Source organism: Pongo pygmaeus, chromosome 8 (assembly GCF_028885625.2).
Source record: "Pongo pygmaeus isolate AG05252 chromosome 8, NHGRI_mPonPyg2-v2.0_pri, whole genome shotgun sequence".
Lineage (NCBI taxonomy): Eukaryota > Metazoa > Chordata > Mammalia > Primates > Hominidae > Pongo > Pongo pygmaeus.
In genome coordinates, this window is record NC_072381.2 from 12,365,934 (window position 1) to 12,384,270 (window position 18,337).

Genomic DNA, 18,337 nt, shown 5'->3' on the forward strand with positions numbered 1-18,337 from the left:
TTAGAATTGCTGCTTTAATTTTTTACATAAGAAGACTTTTTGTGACTTTGAATTCCTTCCATTTTACTAAATGAAAATAACTGTTTCCATGGGCTACGTGCTGTGGCTCACACCTGTAATCCCAACAGTTTGAGAGGCCAAGGCTGGAGGATTGCTTGAGGCCAGGAGTTCAAGACCAGCCTGCGCAATGTAGTGAGACCCCGTCTCTACAAAAAATAAAACGATGAGCCAGGCATGGTGGCACATGCCTGTAGTCCCGGCTACTCGGGAGACTGAGGTGGGAGGGTCACCTGAGCTCAGGAAGTGGAGGTTGTAATAAGCTATGATTGTGCCACTGTACTCCAGCCTGGGCAACAGAATGAGACACTGTCTCTAAAAAATAAAAAAATAAAAATAAAAAAAGGCCGGGTGCGGTGGCTTACACCTGTAATCCCAGCACTTTGGGAGGCCGAGGTGGACGGATCACAAGGTCAGGAGATCGAGACCATCCTGGCTAACACGCTGAAACCCCATCTCTACTAAAAATACAAAAAAAAAAATTAGCCAGGTGCGGTGGCAGGTGCCTGTAATCCCAGCTACTCGGGAGGCTGAGGCAGGAGAATCGCTTGAACTCGGGCAGCAGAGGTTGCAGTGAGCCAAGATCGTGCCACTGCACTCCAGCCTGGGCGATAGCGTGAGACTCTGTCTCAAAACAAAACAAAAAAAACAGTAAATTCTTCCAGAAGTAAGAAGACGTGGCACTGTAGGACTTCAGGATTCACTGGTTCATATGAATCCTTACAGCTGGGTCGTGTGTAATGCAGTACCCATGAGGGTGATATTCTAATCTACTTTAATGGTTCTTCCCACAAAATGTTTAAATCACGTATTGATGTTTTTGAAAAGAATATTGTATAATAACAGAATGTAAAATATTTTCTTGTCAGGTATTTCCCAAAGAGACTACACACAATACTATGATCATATTTCTAAACAAAAGGAAGAAATTTGCAGATGCATACAAGACTTTTTTAAGAAACACATACAGTACAAATTCTTAGATGAAGACTGTGAGTATTTTTTTAATTGATCCAGTAAAATGAAATGAAATATACATTGTTACTGGACCTTATTTACTATGGTGTATATCCTATTAACTAGATTTGAAATACTGTATTTTAAGCATTTTACTATATTATTATTTGTTATTTTTGATAGTTTGTATGTTAATTTATTTTCTTTTTTTTTTTTATTTGGAGACAGTCTCACTCTGTCACCCAGGCTGGAGTGCAGTGGTGTGGTCTCAGCTCACGCAGCCTCCACCTCCTGGGTTCAGGTGATTCTCCTGCCCTAGCCTCCCAAGTAGCTGGGGCTACAGGTGCACGTCACCACACCCGGCTAATTTTTTGTATGTTTAGTAGAGATGGAGTTTCGCCATGTTGGCCAGGCTGGTCTTGAACTCCTGGCCTCAAGTGATCCGCCCACTTCAGCCTCCCAGTGTGCTGGGATTACAGGTGTGAGCCACTGTACCAGCCATGTTAATTTCATCTTACTTAACTAAAATCTATTTTTACTACTAAGTCAGTTCCCTGTCTTGTTTTAGATGTTTGATTGTGTATTTCAAAGGGGCTATCTACAGAGAACAAAGTCTATCTACCTTTCTAGCTTCTTTGAATGATCAAAGACAGCACCAGTTGCAAAGTAAACATTTGTGGGTTGTTTTTAGGAATTGAAAGTATATTGTGTGAGAGTTTTCATACATCTGAAAATTATATCTGCTATGATTTACAATTTCTCTACTTGCCAAGACTGGGCTCTGTGGCAGATTTGACTTAAGATGAATCATGCTTCAAGGCTCATTAGATTTTATGCTTTCTATTATAAGCTTTACTCGTTGCATTCTCCCAGATCAGTGATTGATGCCCCTTTCACTAGTACTTTGCTCAGTGACTCCCGTCTTTCCCATAGAACCAGTCTGTAGTGGGGAACTGGTTGAGATGATGTTGGTGTTTGGTTTGAATTTTTAAATATAGGGGATTATGGTTGGGGAACAGAGAATAGTAAAGCAAAGTTATATAAATAAAATATTGCAGGATGCCTTTTTATGTTTGAAGTTTTGAGGTTCAGAAGCATTAAGTCCTCAGGGTCATTTATATTCTGCTGTCTTTGATTAAAACGTACTTTAATTTTCAAAAGGAGATTTACATTGTGAAATATTAGTTCATTAATAACTGACTTTTTTTCTCCTTTACAGTTGTGTTTGATATATACAGAGACAGTAGGGTAAGTAAAAACTTTCTGATATGCTTTAAAATAAGAGCTGGTTTTATAAGCAGGCAGAGTATGCCTTTGTTACGTGTGTGAAGGATCCACTGCTTAAAAAATATTTTGTCTGGGTGCAGCAGCTCATGCCTGTATTCCCAGCACTTTGGGAGGCTGAGGCAGGGAGATCATTTGAACTCAGGAGTTCGAGACTAGCCTGGGCAACATAGTGAGACCTCATCTCTACTAAAAATAAAAAAACAAATTAGCCCAGGCCGGGCACAGTAGCTCACACCTGTAACCCCAGCACTTTGGGAGGCCGAGGCGGGAGGATCACTTGAGGTCAGGAGTTCGAGATCAGCCTGGCCAACATGGTGAAACCCCGTCTCTACTAAAAATACAAAAAAATGAGCCAGGCATGGTGGCGGGTGCCTGTAATCCCGGCTACTCAGGAGGCAGAGGTTGCAGTGAGCTGAGATCGCGCCATTGCACTACAGCCTGGGCAACAGAGTGAGACTCTGCCTCAAAAGAGAAAAAAAATATATCCGGGCTTGGTGGTGTGTGCCTGTAGTCACAGTTATGCAAGAGGCTGAGCTGGGAGGATCACTTGAGCCCAGGAATTCAAGGCTGCAGTGAGCCTTGATTGCACCACTGCTCTCCAGCCTGGGTGACAGTGAGACTCCATCCCCTCCTCAAATTTTTTTTTTCTCACACCAACTAAGGTGTTTGAAATTCACCATGGTCAAAAATCTCCCCTTAAAATATACCTAACATTAGGGGACTTAATACCTGAAATCATTGTGTACCATAATTTAGGGATTCTTTATTGAACAGGTAGCTAAATGGGCACCTTACATCCTACTTCTCATTTGTGTCAGAGGTCAGGGCCTGCTTAAAATAGTTCAGTTTGTACACTTAAATGTGGCCAGGAGTTTGTCACTTGATATGTATATAATTATTTTGGCCGGGTGCGGTGGCTCACGCCTGTAATCCCAGCACTTTGGGAGGCTGAGGCAGGCAGATCACCTGAGGTCGGGAGTTCGAAACCTGCCTGACCAACATGGAGAAACCCTGTCTGTAACTAAAAATACAAAATTAGCCAGGCATGGTGGCGCATGCCTGTAATCTTAACTACATGGGAAGCTGAGGCAGGAGAATCACTTGAACCGGGAGGTGGAGGTTGCAGTGAGTCGAGATTGCGTTATTGCGTTCCAGCCTGGGTAACAAGAGCGAAACTCTGTTTTTAAAAAAAAATAAAAAATTATTATTATTTTTAGTCAACTAAAAGTGACTCAAAGTTTGAGTTACTTTTATCTTTAGACAGAAGAGGATTAGTTTATTTTTTAAGTCTTAAAAGTGATGAAAACTTCTGTAAGGAAAAAGTTAAAGTGACTTATTAGTAAAGTTACTTACTGCTGACTTAATGAAGAATTACTAGAGCAGAGATTTCACTGTCCAAGACATGTCATCTTTATTAAGAAGTGGAGGTCACTAAATGCTGTTTGGTGCTGAGTGCTCTTTGACATTGTGAAGAAGCTAGCAGATGCGTTTTACCATGTGTCCCCTACACACAAGCAGAATATTTCTCATTCTCCGTCCGTGCTTAGATCAGCCTCATTGTGAGACAGTCATTTGAATCTGAATCACCTTTGGACATCTTTGAATCATCCTTGGACAAAAAGATATGGCCCATATGGTCATGTCCCAGAATAACTGTTAACTGTTCATTTTACTCTTACGTCAAAAGACATCACTATATTTTCACCTCTTTGTCTTCAAAGATGATGGTGTCTGTTAAGAGTTACTAGAAAGAGGGGCTTTAGGCCATTGTTGTGGCTCACGCCTGTATTTTCAGCATTTTGGGAGGCTGAGGTGGGAGGATGGCTTGAGCCCAGGAGTTTGAGATCAGCCTGGGCTCAACATAATGAGACCTCATCTCTACATAAAAATTAGCCAGGTGTGGTGGTTTGTGCGTGTAGCCCCAGCTACTCCCGGGAGCTGAGTTGGGAGGATCGCTTGAGACTGGGAGGTTGAGGCTGCAGTGAGCCATGATCATACCTGTCATGCCTAGCAGTGAACACCAGGTTGTGTCTGGTCTTCTGCAGGCTGCCATGATGACTAATCCCGTACGTGTGTCATTTCACATGCTGCAGGTGAATCTACAGCGTGAATTCCTAGAAGCGGGGTTGCTGGCTCAAAAGTGAAATGTGTTTTAATGTTGTAGTTTACCCTCGGTAGAGGTTACACCTGACCAGATCCCCCCAGGAATGCATCACAGTACCTGCAGGCTTCCTCAGAGCTTGCCATTACAATATAGGGGTACACTCTTCAGGGTTTTTGGGGTTTCATAGAGAAATGATGTTTCAGTATAATTTCTATTTCTATTTTTCTGAGTAAGTGAGAATGAAGTTTATCTTTTCATATATTTAAGGGTTGTTTCTGTGAACCATTGCTTCGTGTTTTTTTTACTTTTTTCTATTGTCTCATTTTCCTGAAAATAGAGGCACTGTTTATGTATTACAGAGATTAGGCCTTTGTCTTTAGTCTTTTCCTGTGAACGACATCACATAGATTATTTGTTTCTTTTCTGGCTTTTGAATTTTAGCCATCATTTAAAAAAATACTTCCCCATGGTTTTTGTCTAGTTCTTTTGTAATTTCTTGTTCTCCATTTCAATATTGGATGTTTGGCTTTTGTTCCTTTGTGTGTTTGGTATGCGATATGGATCCCCCTTAGTCTTTTTGTCTAGCATCAATATATTTATATTATACTGTCCTTCAGATTGATGATGATTTCCCAAGTTCTTGGGGCTTTAAATCCCTGTTGCGTTTACAGACTCATCCGGGTTGGTTGTTTCTTTTTTGTTTTGTAAATCAGTTTATTTATTTACTTTGAGTTCATCTTCAGTGAGCTTGTTCTTTTTGTTTGTTCTTTTTGTGAGAATCCCAAAGATCCTAAATTTTGGGTTTTTCATTTGCTTCTACCGTGTTCCTCAAAACTCATTCGGAGAAGGATAGTGTCATCGTCTCCTGCCCCTTCATTAGAACTGTCTCCTCACACTCCCTTTCCTGAGGCTGTCGCCTTCTGGAGTTTGCGTCTGAGTTCTGATTCCCTTCCTGTGACCAGTCTGCTAGGAGACCCTCCCACGGGTTCCCACAGCGCTAGAGTTGATACACTTAGTTCTGTTCTTCGGGTTCTTCTTGTTTCTGGCCCCTGGGGATTTCCCGGTCTTTCTCATAATCTCAATTACACTTTTAAACGGCGTGTCGTAGCATGTGTTTCATCCTGTTTGGAACAGCAGGGCTTGAGAGTTACCATAGCTGGCTGTATTTCTGGAGCCCTCACATATCTCACACTCCAGCCAAAATAACCTGTTCCCACAACAGGCGGTTGTGGCGTGGCCTCTGCACGTGAGAGCCGTCGTTCTTGTTAAGTGGTCCGCTTTTCCTACCAACACCACCCTCCTCCCAGGGCATCTCTGTTATTCCTCAGGTGCCCAGGTCCTTTGGGAAGCATTTCCAGCCTTCCCTTGCACATGTAGGCAGGCTCTCCTGTGCACCTCTCCGCGCTCACAGTTCCCTGTTCTTGCCTCTCTTGAAGCAAAATACCCTGCACATTGCCATTTTTGGATGGTTTTTGGTTCTGTTTTGGGGAGGTGGAGATGTGTGTTCTGCTCAAGCCTGAGCTCTTGGAAGGAGTCGATTTTGTCTTAGGATCTTCATGCCCTGGTGCCTAACACAGTGTCTGGTCCCTAGAGCTTGATCAGGGCTGGGAGACACTCAGTTGGTACAAGGACAGTTAGTCCGACTGCTCTTTGCTTTTTGGATTGCCTCAAAGCAGAATTAACTTCTCAGACTGTTTGTGCTTGAGATGTCACATGAAAACATGTTATGGCCGGGCGTGGTGGCTCACGCCTATAATCTCAGCACTTTAGGAGGCTGAGGCAGGCAGGTCACCTGAGATCAGGAGCTCAAGACCAGCCTGGCCAACATGGTGAAACCCTGTCTCTACTAAAAATACAAAAATTAGTCAGGCACAGTGGCAGGCGCCTGTAATCCCAGCTACTTGGGAGGCTGAGGCAGGAGAACCACTTGAGCCCAGGAGGAGGAGGTTGCAATGAGCTGAGATCGTGCAACTGTACTCCAGCCTGGGCAACAGGGCGAGACTCTGTCTCAAAAAAAAAAAAGTTATAAAATCCTGATCCTGATCCTCCTAGTTTATAGAAGTTACAGCTGGGTTTTTTTTTATTTACTTACTCATTTTTTGTACTAGAGGATAGCTTCTCAGCTACAGAGTACACTACGAATTAACAGTGGTGGTTTGTTTTCATTTTCATTTAAACTGTGTTTTGGGCTGGGTGCAGTGGCTCACGCCTGTAATCTCAGCACTGTGGGAGGCCTAGGTGGGCAGATCACCTGAGTTTAAGAATTGGAGACCAGCCTGACCAACATGGTGATACCCCATCTCTACCAAAAATAGAAAATTAGCCAGGCGTGGTGGTGCATGCCTGTAGTCCCAGCTACTTAGGAGGTGGAGGCAGGAGAATTGCATGAACCCAGGAAGGGGAAGTTGCAGTGAGCCGAGATCTCACCATTGCACTCCTGCCTGGGCAACAAGAGCGAAACTCCATCTCAGAAAAAAAAAAGGAAATAATGTGTTTTGGTTTTTTGCATTGTGGCATATTCCTATATTAAAGATGTGATTAAAAAAAAATGAGTTAGTTTTACTGATTATAAAAAGCCAAGTAGAGGCTGGGCACAGTGAGTCACGCCTGTAATCCCAACACTTTGGGAGGCTGAGGCAGGCAGATCACGAGGTCAGGAGATCGAGACCATCCTGACTAACATAGTGAAACCCTATCTCTACTAAAAATACAAAAAATTAGCCGGGCGTGGTGGCGTACACCTGTAGTCCCAGCTCCTTGGGAGGCTGAGGCAGGAGAATCACTTGAACTCGGGAGGCGGAGGTTGCAGTGAGCAGAGATCGCACCACTGCACTCCAGCCTGGGCGACAGAGCGAGACTCCATCTCAAAAAGAAAAAAAGAAAGTCAAGTAGAAAAGGTTTGGAGGTTAGAAAATATCCATTTTGTTATCATGACATATATTGGAGACATCTTAGCAGTATTCTCCAAAATAAAGTTGACATCGTTACCAAGAAGTTGTCTGATGGCTGATACTGTTTCACATAGTTCCAGGAATGAAGAAGTGGGTGCCAAATGGAGGTGAGGAAACAACTCAAGCGGTGAGAGATTTGCAGGGCCTCTCCTGGGGCTTGTATAAAATGAGGAACTTACCTAAACAGGGTGTGCTGAAAACATCCTGCGAAAACATCCTGCGACAGGCCTGTGCCACTTAACTAGAGGTTCTTGTATTTGAAGCAAGTCCTAATTAGATGTTTCATCTTTCTTAAAATTTTGCTCTTGCTCAGCTGAGAAACAGTGCCAGCTATTAGGCATGCTGGCTCAGCGGTCTTGGTGCTTGGAATTTCACACACACACACCCGCTCAGGACATGGTGGCAACACATTTATAGAAAAAAACAAATTCATTATTAACCAAATGGCACAAATATATGAATGTTTCAGTGAGAAAAGTGAAAAGGAGGAAAGATAAACCTTTTAAGGAAACATCCATCCACTTCGTGTCAACAGGTGTTTGTGATCAGGTGCCGTGGCCGTCATTCCTGGCGGTGCAGCCCATGTGCCCCCGCTCTGTGCGTGTCAGCACTGGCTGTTTTCTGCTCAGAGGCCCCAGCCCTACGTCAACACAGTGCCCTCAGCTCAGAGGTGACCTTTCCCTGAGGAGAGTCACCAAATTGCCCACCTGTGGTTTCAGAACAGGACAAGGTAGACATTTCTTTCAGAGGTTGGGGTGTTTTTTTTTTTCTTTTTTTTTTTTTTAACCTCTCCTTCATATGCTGTCAAGCTCTATTGTACAGACGCACACTTACCACATTCACATAGAAAGAAAACAGCATCTTCAGGCTGGGTACGGTGGCTCACGGGGAGGCCAAGGTGGGAGGACATTTGAGGTTAGGAGTTTGAGACCAGCCTGGCCAACATGGTAAGACCCTGTCTCTAGTAAAAATACAAAAATTAGTCAAGCATGCTGGCGCATGCCTGTAATCCCAGCTACTCGGGAGGCTGAGGCAGGAGAATCGCTTGAACCCAGGAGGCGGAGGTTGCAGTGAGCCAAGATCGCACCATTGTACTCCAGCCTGGGCAACAGAGGGAGACTCTCACAAAAAAAACAACAAAAAAAACCCAGCATCTTCATACTTGCATATGGTAAAAAAAATCCACTCTTGGCAGCAGCCCTTCCCGAGTCAGAAGCGCTGCTCTCTGGAGTCGCAGGCACTGCCTGGCTCCGTCCGGCTCCCGCTGAACAGAGCACTGAAGGCTCCGGGAAGACGCTTTGGTCAGACCGCAGACCCTTAGCCTTTGGGTGACAGTTCCCTTTCCTGCTGGAATTTTTTTTCTTTTTTTTGGAGACCCGGTCTTGCTTTGTCACCCAGGATAGATGGAGCGCGGTGTTTTGATCACGGCTCACAGTGGCCTTGACCTCCTGGGCTCAAGCAATCCTCCTACCTCAGTCCCCTAAGTAGCTAGGACTACAGGCATGTGCCACCGCATTCAGCTAATTTTTATATTTTTTTGTAGAGATGGGGTTTCACCGTGTTGCCCAGGCTGGTCTTGAACTCCTAAGCTCAAGTGATCTGTCTGCCTCAGCCTCCCAAAGTGCTGGGATTACAGGTGTGAGCCACCACGCCCGGCCCTGCTGGAATCTTTGACTTAAAGTTCCAGTGTGGCTTGAGGCTGGAGTTGGAACGTATCTCTTAGGCAGAGCTTTTCTGGGTCCCTTCTCTCTACATTCACAGGGGGCCCTCCCTTTAGATCTCTGTCTACTCTATTCAGACAGGCAGCCCTTTCTCAGATGGGATATAGACAGATGATCTTTTGAAATAAGTGAGAAGATTTTTAAGATTAGAATAATATGAAGAATATATTTCTGGCTGGGCAATGTGGCTCATGTCTGTAATCCCAGCACTTTGGGAGGCTGAGGTGAGGGGATTGCTTGAACCCAAGAGTTCAAGACCAGCCTGGGCAACATGGCGAGACCCTGTCTCGAAGAAAATACAAAAATTAGCTGCATGTGGTGGCACATGCCTGTAGTCCCAGGTACTCCGGCGGCTGAGGCAGGAGGATCCTTTGAGCCCAGGAGGTCGAGGCTGCAGTGAGCCGTGATCACACCAGTGCGCTGCAGCCTGGGCAACAGCATGAGACCCTGTCTCAGAATAAAAAAGCATTTCTTTCTCAGAAGACAGAGTACAGACTGTGTTTTTGTTTTTTCTCTCTCTGTGCTACAGGGGAAGGTGTGGCTCATTGATTTTAATCCATTTGGCGAAGTCACAGATTCACTGCTGTTCACCTGGGAAGAACTGATATCTGAGAACAACTTAAACGGCGATTTTAGTGAAGTAGACGCTCAAGAGCAGGTACGACATTTTTAAGATAGATACAACGTAAACCTTTCCAGTCTACTGACTGACTGCTTGTTCCTCAGACACATAGGTAGGCGGCATGGCCAGGACCCTTGGGAAGCGCGGAGTGTAACACAGCTTTACTAATAGCTGACTTGCTCGTGGTGGTGATCAGAGAAGACTTAACTTTATATACAGAAGTGAGGATCATCTGATCAGTTTTTTTAGTTCTTTTTCTGAGCTTCTTCTGTCACACCCACCTGGAGGAATCTTGGTCCCAGATCAGCTCATGCATCTGTTGCTTCTGACCCCAGCCCCAGCTGCTGAGGCTGATGGAGAAGTTACACACGTGCAGACCAGCAGATTCCTGTCAGCTTTCTCCTCCATTTCCACGGTGACTGGTTCACGCCTTGATGCTTGTCAGTCTCTCATCATTCCTTCCTTCCTCTCAGCAGATGATTTAACTTCCTCTTTCCAGGAAAAGGGAACCCACTGATGAGAATTCCCTCAATTGATTTCTCATCACACCTACAAGCTTGTCTGTCCCTTCCTGAGTCTAATCTCCCCCCTCCGGACACTGTGTCCCCCTCTGTCATCTCCCCACTCTGGACACTGTGTCCTCCTCTGTCACCTTCCCCCTCAGTATACTGTGTCTTCCTCTCTCACCTCCCCCTCAGGACACTGTGTCTTCCTCTCTCTCTCATCTCCCCCTCAGGACGCTGTGTCTTCCTCTCTCACCTCCCCCTCAGGACACTGTGTCCTCCTCTCTCTCTCATCTCCCCCTCAGGACACTGTTCTCCTCTCTCACCTCCCCCTCAGGACACTGTGTCTTCCTCTCTCTCTCATCTCCCCCTCAGGACACTGTGTCTTCCTCTCTCACCTCCCCCTCAGGACACCGTGTCCCTCTCTCTCACCTCCCCCTCAGGACACTGTTCTCCTCTCTCACCTCCCCCTCAGGACACTGTGTCCTCCTCTCTCTCATCTCCCCCTCAGGACACTGTGTCCTCCTCTCTCTCATCTCCCCCTCAGGACACTGTTCTCCTCTCTCACCTCCCCCTCAGGACACTGTGTCCTCCTCTCTCTCTCATCTCCCCCTCAGGACACTGTTCTCCTCTCTCACCTCCCCCTCAGGACACTGTGTCCTCCTCTCTCTCTCATCTCCCCCTCAGGACACTGTGTCTTCCTCTCTCACCTCCCCCTCAGGACACCGTGTCCCTCTCTCTCACCTCCCCCTCAGGACACTGTTCTCCTCTCTCACCTCCCCCTCAGGACACTGTGTCCTCCTCTCTCTCATCTCCCCCTCAGGACACTGTGTCCTCCTCTCTCTCATCTCCCCCTCAGGACACTGTGTCCTCCTCTCTCACCTCCCCCTCAGGACACTGTGTCTTCCTCTCTCTCTCACCTCCCCCTCAGGACACTGTTCTCCTCTCTCACCTCCCCCTCAGGACACTGTGTCCTCCTCTCTCTCTCATCTCCCCCTCAGGACACTGTGTCTTCCTCTCTCACCTCCCCCTCAGGACACCGTGTCCCTCTCTCTCATCTCCCCCTCAGGACACTGTTCTCCTCTCTCACCTCCCCCTCAGGACACTGTGTCCTCCTCTCTCTCTCATCTCCCCCTCAGGACACTGTTCTCCTCTCTCACCTCCCCCTCAGGACACTGTGTCCTCCTCTCTCTCTCATCTCCCCCTCAGGACACTGTTCTCCTCTCTCACCTCCCCCTCAGGACACTGTGTCTTCCTCTCTCTCTCATCTCCCCCTCAGGACACTGTGTCTTCCTCTCTCTCTCATCTCCCCCTCAGGACACTGTGTCTTCCTCTCTCACCTCCCCCTCAGGACACTGTGTCTTCCTCTCTCTCTCATCTCCCCCTCAGGACACTGTTCTCCTCTCTCACCTCCCCCTCAGGACACTGTGTCCTCCTCTCTCTCTCATCTCCCCCTCAGGACACTGTGTCTTCGTCTCTCACCTCCCCCTCAGGACACTGTGTCTTCCTCTCTCTCTCATCTCCCCCTCAGGACACTGTGTCCTCCTCTCTCTCATCTCCCCCTCAGGACACTGTGTCCTCCTCTCTCTCATCTCCCCCTCAGGACACTGTGTCCTCCTCTCTCTCATCTCCCCCTCAGGACACTGTTCTCCTCTCTCACCTCCCCCTCAGGACACTGTGTCCTCCTCTCTCTCTCATCTCCCCCTCAGGACACTGTTCTCCTCTCTCACCTCCCCCTCAGGACACTGTGTCCTCCTCTCTCTCTCATCTCCCCCTCAGGACACTGTTCTCCTCTCTCACCTCCCCCTCAGGACACTGTGTCCTCCTCTCTCTCTCATCTCCCCCTCAGGACACTGTGTCTTCCTCTCTCACCTCCCCCTCAGGACACTGTGTCCTCCTCTCTCTCTCATCTCCCCCTCAGGACACTGTTCTCCTCTCTCACCTCCCCCTCAGGACACTGTGTCCTCCTCTCTCTCTCATCTCCCCCTCAGGACACTGTTCTCCTCTCTCACCTCCCCCTCAGGACACTGTGTCTTCCTCTCTCTCTCATCTCCCCCTCAGGACACTGTGTCCTCCTCTCTCTCATCTCCCCCTCAGGACACTGTGTCCTCCTCTCTCTCATCTCCCCCTCAGGACACTGTGTCCTCCTCTCTCTCATCTCCCCCTCAGGACACTGTTCTCCTCTCTCACCTCCCCCTCAGGACACTGTGTCTTCCTCTCTCTCTCATCTCCCCCTCAGGACACTGTGTCTTCCTCTCTCACCTCCCCCTCAGGACACTGTGTCTTCCTCTCTCTCTCATCTCCCCCTCAGGACACTGTGTCCCTCTCTCTCACCTCCCCCTCAGGACACCGTGTCCCTCTCTCTCACCTCCCCCTCAGGACACTGTGTCCTCCTCTCTCTCTCACCTCCCCCTCAGGACACTGTGTCTTCCTCTCTCTCTCACCTCCCCCTCAGGACACCGTGTCCCTCTCTCTCACCTCCCCCTCAGGACACTGTGTCCTCCTCTCTCTCTCATCTCCCCCTCAGGACACTGTTCTCCTCTCTCACCTCCCCCTCAGGACACTGTGTCTTCCTCTCTCTCTCATCTCCCCCTCAGGACACTGTGTCTTCCTCTCTCACCTCCCCCTCAGGACACTGTGTCCTCCTCTCTCTCTCATCTCCCCCTCAGGACACTGTTCTCCTCTCTCACCTCCCCCTCAGGACACTGTGTCTTCCTCTCTCTCTCACCTCCCCCTCAGGACACCGTGTCCCTCTCTCTCACCTCCCACTCTGGACACTGTGTCCTCCTGTCTCACCTCCCCCTCAGGACACTGTGTCCTCTTCTTCTTTCTCCAGATGCCCTCTGCTCTTTTTCCAATTCTTCCTCTCTATCAACTCTGTCCATCCGGATTTAGTCATGTTCAGATACCTCCCATCCGAAAAAAACAAAACATTGTTCAACCCGGTTTCTTCACCCAGCCACTCTCTCCTTTCCTGCCAGTTTCACAGCCAGACTTTCCTGAAACAACTTTGTAGTGCTGTTTACTGCCCATAAAAGTAACATGTCCGAGACGGGAGGATCAGGAGGTCAGGAGATCGAGACCATCCTGGCTAACACGGTGAAACCCCATCTCTACTAAAAATACAAAAAAAAAAAAAAATCAGCCACATGATGGCGGGCTCCTGTAGTCCCAGCTACTTGGGAGGCTGAGGTAGGAGAATGGCGTGAACCCGAGAGGCAGAGCTTGCAGTGAGCCAAGATTGTGCCATTGCACTCCAGCCTGGGCGACAGGGCGAGACTGACTCAAAAAAAAAAAAAAAAAAAAAAAAAAAAAAGTAATATGCTCATTCTTAAAGAAAATTATAAAATCACCTATGATTCGAGAACCTTGAGAACCAGTGTTTATATTTTGTTATGTAACGTGCATTTAAACACATACATAGACCTTTGTAAATAAATGAGATCATACTACATACGCAACTACATGTCCTGAGATTTTCACAGTGTTCTCTTGTGAGCATTTGCATTTGATATCTTTTAAAAAATAGTTTTGGGCCAAACGTAGTGGCTCACACCTGTAATCCCAGCACTCTGGGAGGCCGAGGCTGGTGGATCACCTGAGGTCAGGAGTTCGAGACCAGCCTGGCCAACATGGTGAAACTCTGTCTCTACTAAAAATACAAAAAATTAGCCGGGCGTGGTGGCAGGTGCCTGTAATCCCAGCTACTTGGGAGGCTGAGGCAGGAGAATTGCTTGAACCTGGAAGGTGGATGTTGCAGCAGTGAGCCGAGATCATGCCATTGCGCTGCAGCCTGGGTGACAGAGCGAGACTCCATCTCAAAAAAAACCAGGCCAGGTGCAGTGGCTCACACCTGTAATCCCAGTACTTTGGGAGGCCGAGGCAGGTGGATCACCTGAGGTTGGGGGTTCAAGACCATCCTGACCAACATGGAGAAACCCCGTCTCTACTAAAAGTACAAAAATTAGCCAGGCGTGGTGGCGCATGCCTGTAATCCCAGCCACTTGGGAGGCTGAGGCAGGAGAATCGCTTGAACCTGGGAGGTGGAGGTTGCGGTGAGCCGAGATCGCTCCATTGCATCCAGCCTGGGCAACAAGAGTGAAACTTCGTCTAGTAAAAATAAAAATTAGTTTTGGCAGCTGGGCATGGTGGTTCATGCCTGTAATCCCAGCACTTTGGGAGGCCGAGGCAGGCAGATCACCCAAGGTCAGGAGTTTGAGACCAGCCTGGCCAACATAGTGAAATCCCCATCTCTACTAAAAATACAAAAATTAGCCGGACGTGGTGACACGCGCCTGTAGTCCCAGCTACTTGGGAAGCTGAGGTGGGAGAATCGCTTGAACCTGGGAGGCAGAGGCTGCAGTGAGCAACAGAGACCTGGGCAACAGAGATCGTGCCCCTGCACTCCAGTCTGAGAACAGAGCGAGACTTTGCCTCAAAAAAAAAAAAGAAAATAGTTTGTGCTGGGTGCAGCAGCCCACCGAGCCTGTAATCTTAACACTTTGGGAGGCCAAGGCAGGAGGATTGCTTCAGCTCAGGAGTTCAAGACCAGCCTGGGCAACATACTGAGATCTTGTCTGTACTAAAATTTTAAAAACTCAGCTGGGCGTGGTGGCGCATGCCTATAGTCCCAGCTACTTGGGAGGCTGAAGTGCGAGGTTCACCAGAGCCCAGGAGGTCGAGGCTGCAGTGAGCCACTGCACTCCAGCTGGAATTACAGACGTGAGCCACCGTGCCCGGCTCATTTTAACTTAAGAATCTTCCTTTCTCCTTATCAAGTACAGAGGAAAACATGGAGTTGAACTTGTTTTGCTAGGTTCTTTTTTAGTTCAGAGAATAGGCCTAAAAATAAATGATTAACATTCTTTCTCCTTTTTCTTCTTTGTACAGGATTCCCCAGCTTTCCGTTGCACAAACAGTGAAGTGACAGTCCAGCCTAGCCCCTATTTGAGTTACCGGCTACCCAAGGACTTTGTAGACCTCTCTACTGGGGAGGATGCTCACAAGCTAATAGACTTCCTTAAGCTGGTAAAGTCTATGTGCATTTAGTATGCTGGCCATCTTTTCAAATAGACCTTCAAATTGGCTTTTATATAATATTTCATTGGAATCCTGTATCACCTAGACTTTGATGGTTATGAATGGAACCGAGTTACTGAGTTAGAGCAATTTCTAATTAAATATGAAATAGGAGCTGAAGGCATAATTTATTGATTAGGATGACAGAAAATGTTTTTATGCTGTACATGCCTTTTGAACATTTTTCAAAATACTTGTAACTTTGAAGAAAGTAGCAGGTCTCTGTTCTGGTGGTGATTTTACTCAAGAGGGAATGTGAATATTTATATTTTTGTGTGGATTTCTGTGTAGGAGTTTTTGTATGTATGGAAGAAAGAGAAGAAAATACTCAAATACCTGAGGATAATTTGCTTAGGAGTCAAAGTGACAAACTAGTTTAATGAATTAAAGCATGGTTTTCCATGACAATTTTAAATCACATCCTTTGCCAAGACCTCTAGAAAATTACACCTGCTGAGCAGATATCCCAAGGAGCATGTGCTATTTTAACGTCCTCTTGGTTTTCTTTGACAGAAGAGAAATCAGCAGGAAGACGACTGATGAGTGTGCTGGAGCTGGAGAAGAGGAGGCCCTGCCCCGCCGCTCCGGGAGCTGTTCATCAGCCGCAACTTCCTGCTGACCCTGATGCGGGCGGGCCGAACAGTGTGGACATCAGCCGCTTTTTATATTCATGTACATTCACCTGGGGAAAAAAACGGAGGGACTTTGCTACTTGTAAAAATAACATAATAAATAGATCTTAAACATAGGAAACCATACTGTTCTGATAATAAAATGCTTTCTATGAAATACGTTGCTTTTCTACTGAGTCATTATTTTATTTATTTATTTTTATTTTTACGTTTTGAGACACTCTCGCTGTGTTGCCCATGCTGGAGTGCACTGGTGCAATCTCGGCTCACTGCAGCCTCCACCTCCTGGTTCAAGCGATTCTCCTGCCTCAGGCTCCCAAGTAGCTGGGATTACAGGTGCACGCCACCACACCCAGCTGGGTTTTATATTTTTGGCAAAGGCAGGGTTTCACCGTGTTGGCCAGGCTGGTCTGGAACTCCTGATCCTCAAGTGATCTGCCCACCTCGGCCTCCCAAAGTGCTGGGACTATAGGTGTGAGCCACCACGCCCGGCCTGTTTTATTTAGGGACGGTCTTGTTCTGTTGCCCAGGCTGGAGTGTAGTGGCACAATCACAGTTCACTGCAGCCTCAATCTCCTGGACTCAGGCAGTCCTGCCTCAGCCTCCTGAGTAACTGGGACTACAGGTGCACACTACCACGCCCAGCTGATTTTTGTATTTTTTTGTAGAGATGGGGTTTTGCCATGTGGCCTTTTTAAAAGGCCACCATTTTTAAGTGATGATATCAATTGTGCCTAATTTACCGAGGCTTTGTGATGTGCCAGACATTCTACTAAGAGCTCTTTCTGTATTAGTTGACATCACCAAGCAGTTTGAAGGATACAGACGTCACAGTTTCCCAGGGTACCTGCCCAACATGGTATCCCGTGGTAATCTTCGTCCTCAGTACTTGATCTTTGTATTCAGTACATCAGATGCCCTTTCTTTTTTTCTTTTTTTAAGTAGTAGAGATGGGGTTTCCCTGTGTTGTCCAAACTGATCTCAAACTCCTGGCCTTAAGCAATCCTCCTGCCTCAGCCTTCCAAACTGCTAGGATTACAGGTGTGAGCCACCACGTCTGGCCTCAAGTGCCATTTCTGGGGCCAATTGTTTTTTTTGTTTTTTTTTTTGTTAGTTTGTTTTTGAGATTGAGTTTTGCTCTTGTTGCCCAGGCTGGAGTGCAATAGTGCCATCTTCACTCACTGCAACCTCCGTCTCCCGGGTTCAAGCGATTCTCCTGCCTCAGCCTCCTGAGTAGCTGGGATTACAGGCATGTGGCACCATGCCCGGCTAATTTTGTATTTTGAGTAGAGATGGGGTTTCTCCATGTTGATCAGGCTTGTCTCGAACTCCCCACCTTAGGTGATCTGCTTGCCTCGGCCTCTCAAAGTGCTGGAATTACAGGTGTGAGCCACCGCCCTGGCCTCAATTATGTAATGTACAGGTACTTCAAAAATACTTTTGTTTTTTTAAACTGCTTACAGGTGCCTATCCACCTATGATGGATTTAGTATCAAGGGTTGATTTTAAGTTTAGCTCTGGAAGCTGGCTTTGTCAAGATGGCATTTTACCAAGCCAAAGAAAATGTAAATACATTTGATACCAGTTGAAAACATTCAGACTAGGCTGGGTGCGGTGGCTCACGCCTGTAATCCCAGCACTTCGGGAGCCCGAGACCGGCAGATCACCTAAGATCAGGAGTTCAAGATGAGCCTGATCAATATGGTGAAATGCCGTCTCTACTAAAAATGCAAAAATTAGCTGGGTGTGGTGGTGGGCCCCTGTAGTCCCAGCTACTTGGGAGGCTGAGGCAGAAGAATCATTTGAACCTGGGAGGCGGAGGTTGCAGTGAGCTGAGATTGCACCACTGCACTCCAGCCTGGGTGACATAGCGAGCGTCCAACCCCCTGAAAAAAGAAAACTATATTCAGACTATATAAAATAAAAAGACCCAAGCAAAATGTGGCAGAGGGTTCATAAACTGTACAATTCTCATTATACTTTTGCACACATTTTCCTGGGGAAACTGGACTTCAACTCTCAGGTCACTTTCTGAAATGTGATTTTTGTACATTGTTTACTTAGTGTATTTAATTTTAGTTGATTTTCCTGATGTTAATATCAAATGTAGGATAATATGCAGGAAATATTCTCTTAAAGCCCAACATAATTTATGCCTGCCTAAAAATTACTTCTGTTTTAAGACAGTCTCACTCTGTTTCCCAGGCTGGAATACAGTGGCATGATCTCGGCTCATTGCAACCTCCGCGTCTTGGGTTCAAGAGATTCTCCTGTCTCAGCCTCCCGAGTAGCTGAGGTTACAGGTATGTACCACCACACTCGGCTAATTTTTGTATTTTTAGTAGAGATGGGGTTTCACTAAGTTAGGCTGATCTCAAACTCCTGGCCTCAAGGGATCCGCCTGCCTCGGCCTCCGAAAGTGCT

The 18,337-nt window shown here is 46.9% G+C and overlaps 1 protein-coding gene across 2 annotated transcripts in view; it reads left to right on the forward strand.

The window, feature by feature from the left end:
- Positions 1–16,070, forward strand: part of CDC123 (cell division cycle 123) — a 54,534-nt gene extending 38,464 nt beyond the window's left edge. For both annotated transcript variants that reach the window (XM_054436027.2, XM_054436028.2), the window contains 5 exons: positions 927–1,049; positions 2,234–2,262; positions 9,607–9,735; positions 15,093–15,230; positions 15,795–16,070. In XM_054436027.2, coding sequence (XP_054292002.1) covers positions 927–1,049; positions 2,234–2,262; positions 9,607–9,735; positions 15,093–15,230; positions 15,795–15,821 — 446 coding nt within the window. In that variant the 3' untranslated portion in view covers positions 15,822–16,070. The remainder of the gene's footprint in view (positions 1–926; positions 1,050–2,233; positions 2,263–9,606; positions 9,736–15,092; positions 15,231–15,794) is intronic.
- The last annotated feature ends 2,267 nt before the right edge of the window (positions 16,071–18,337 follow it).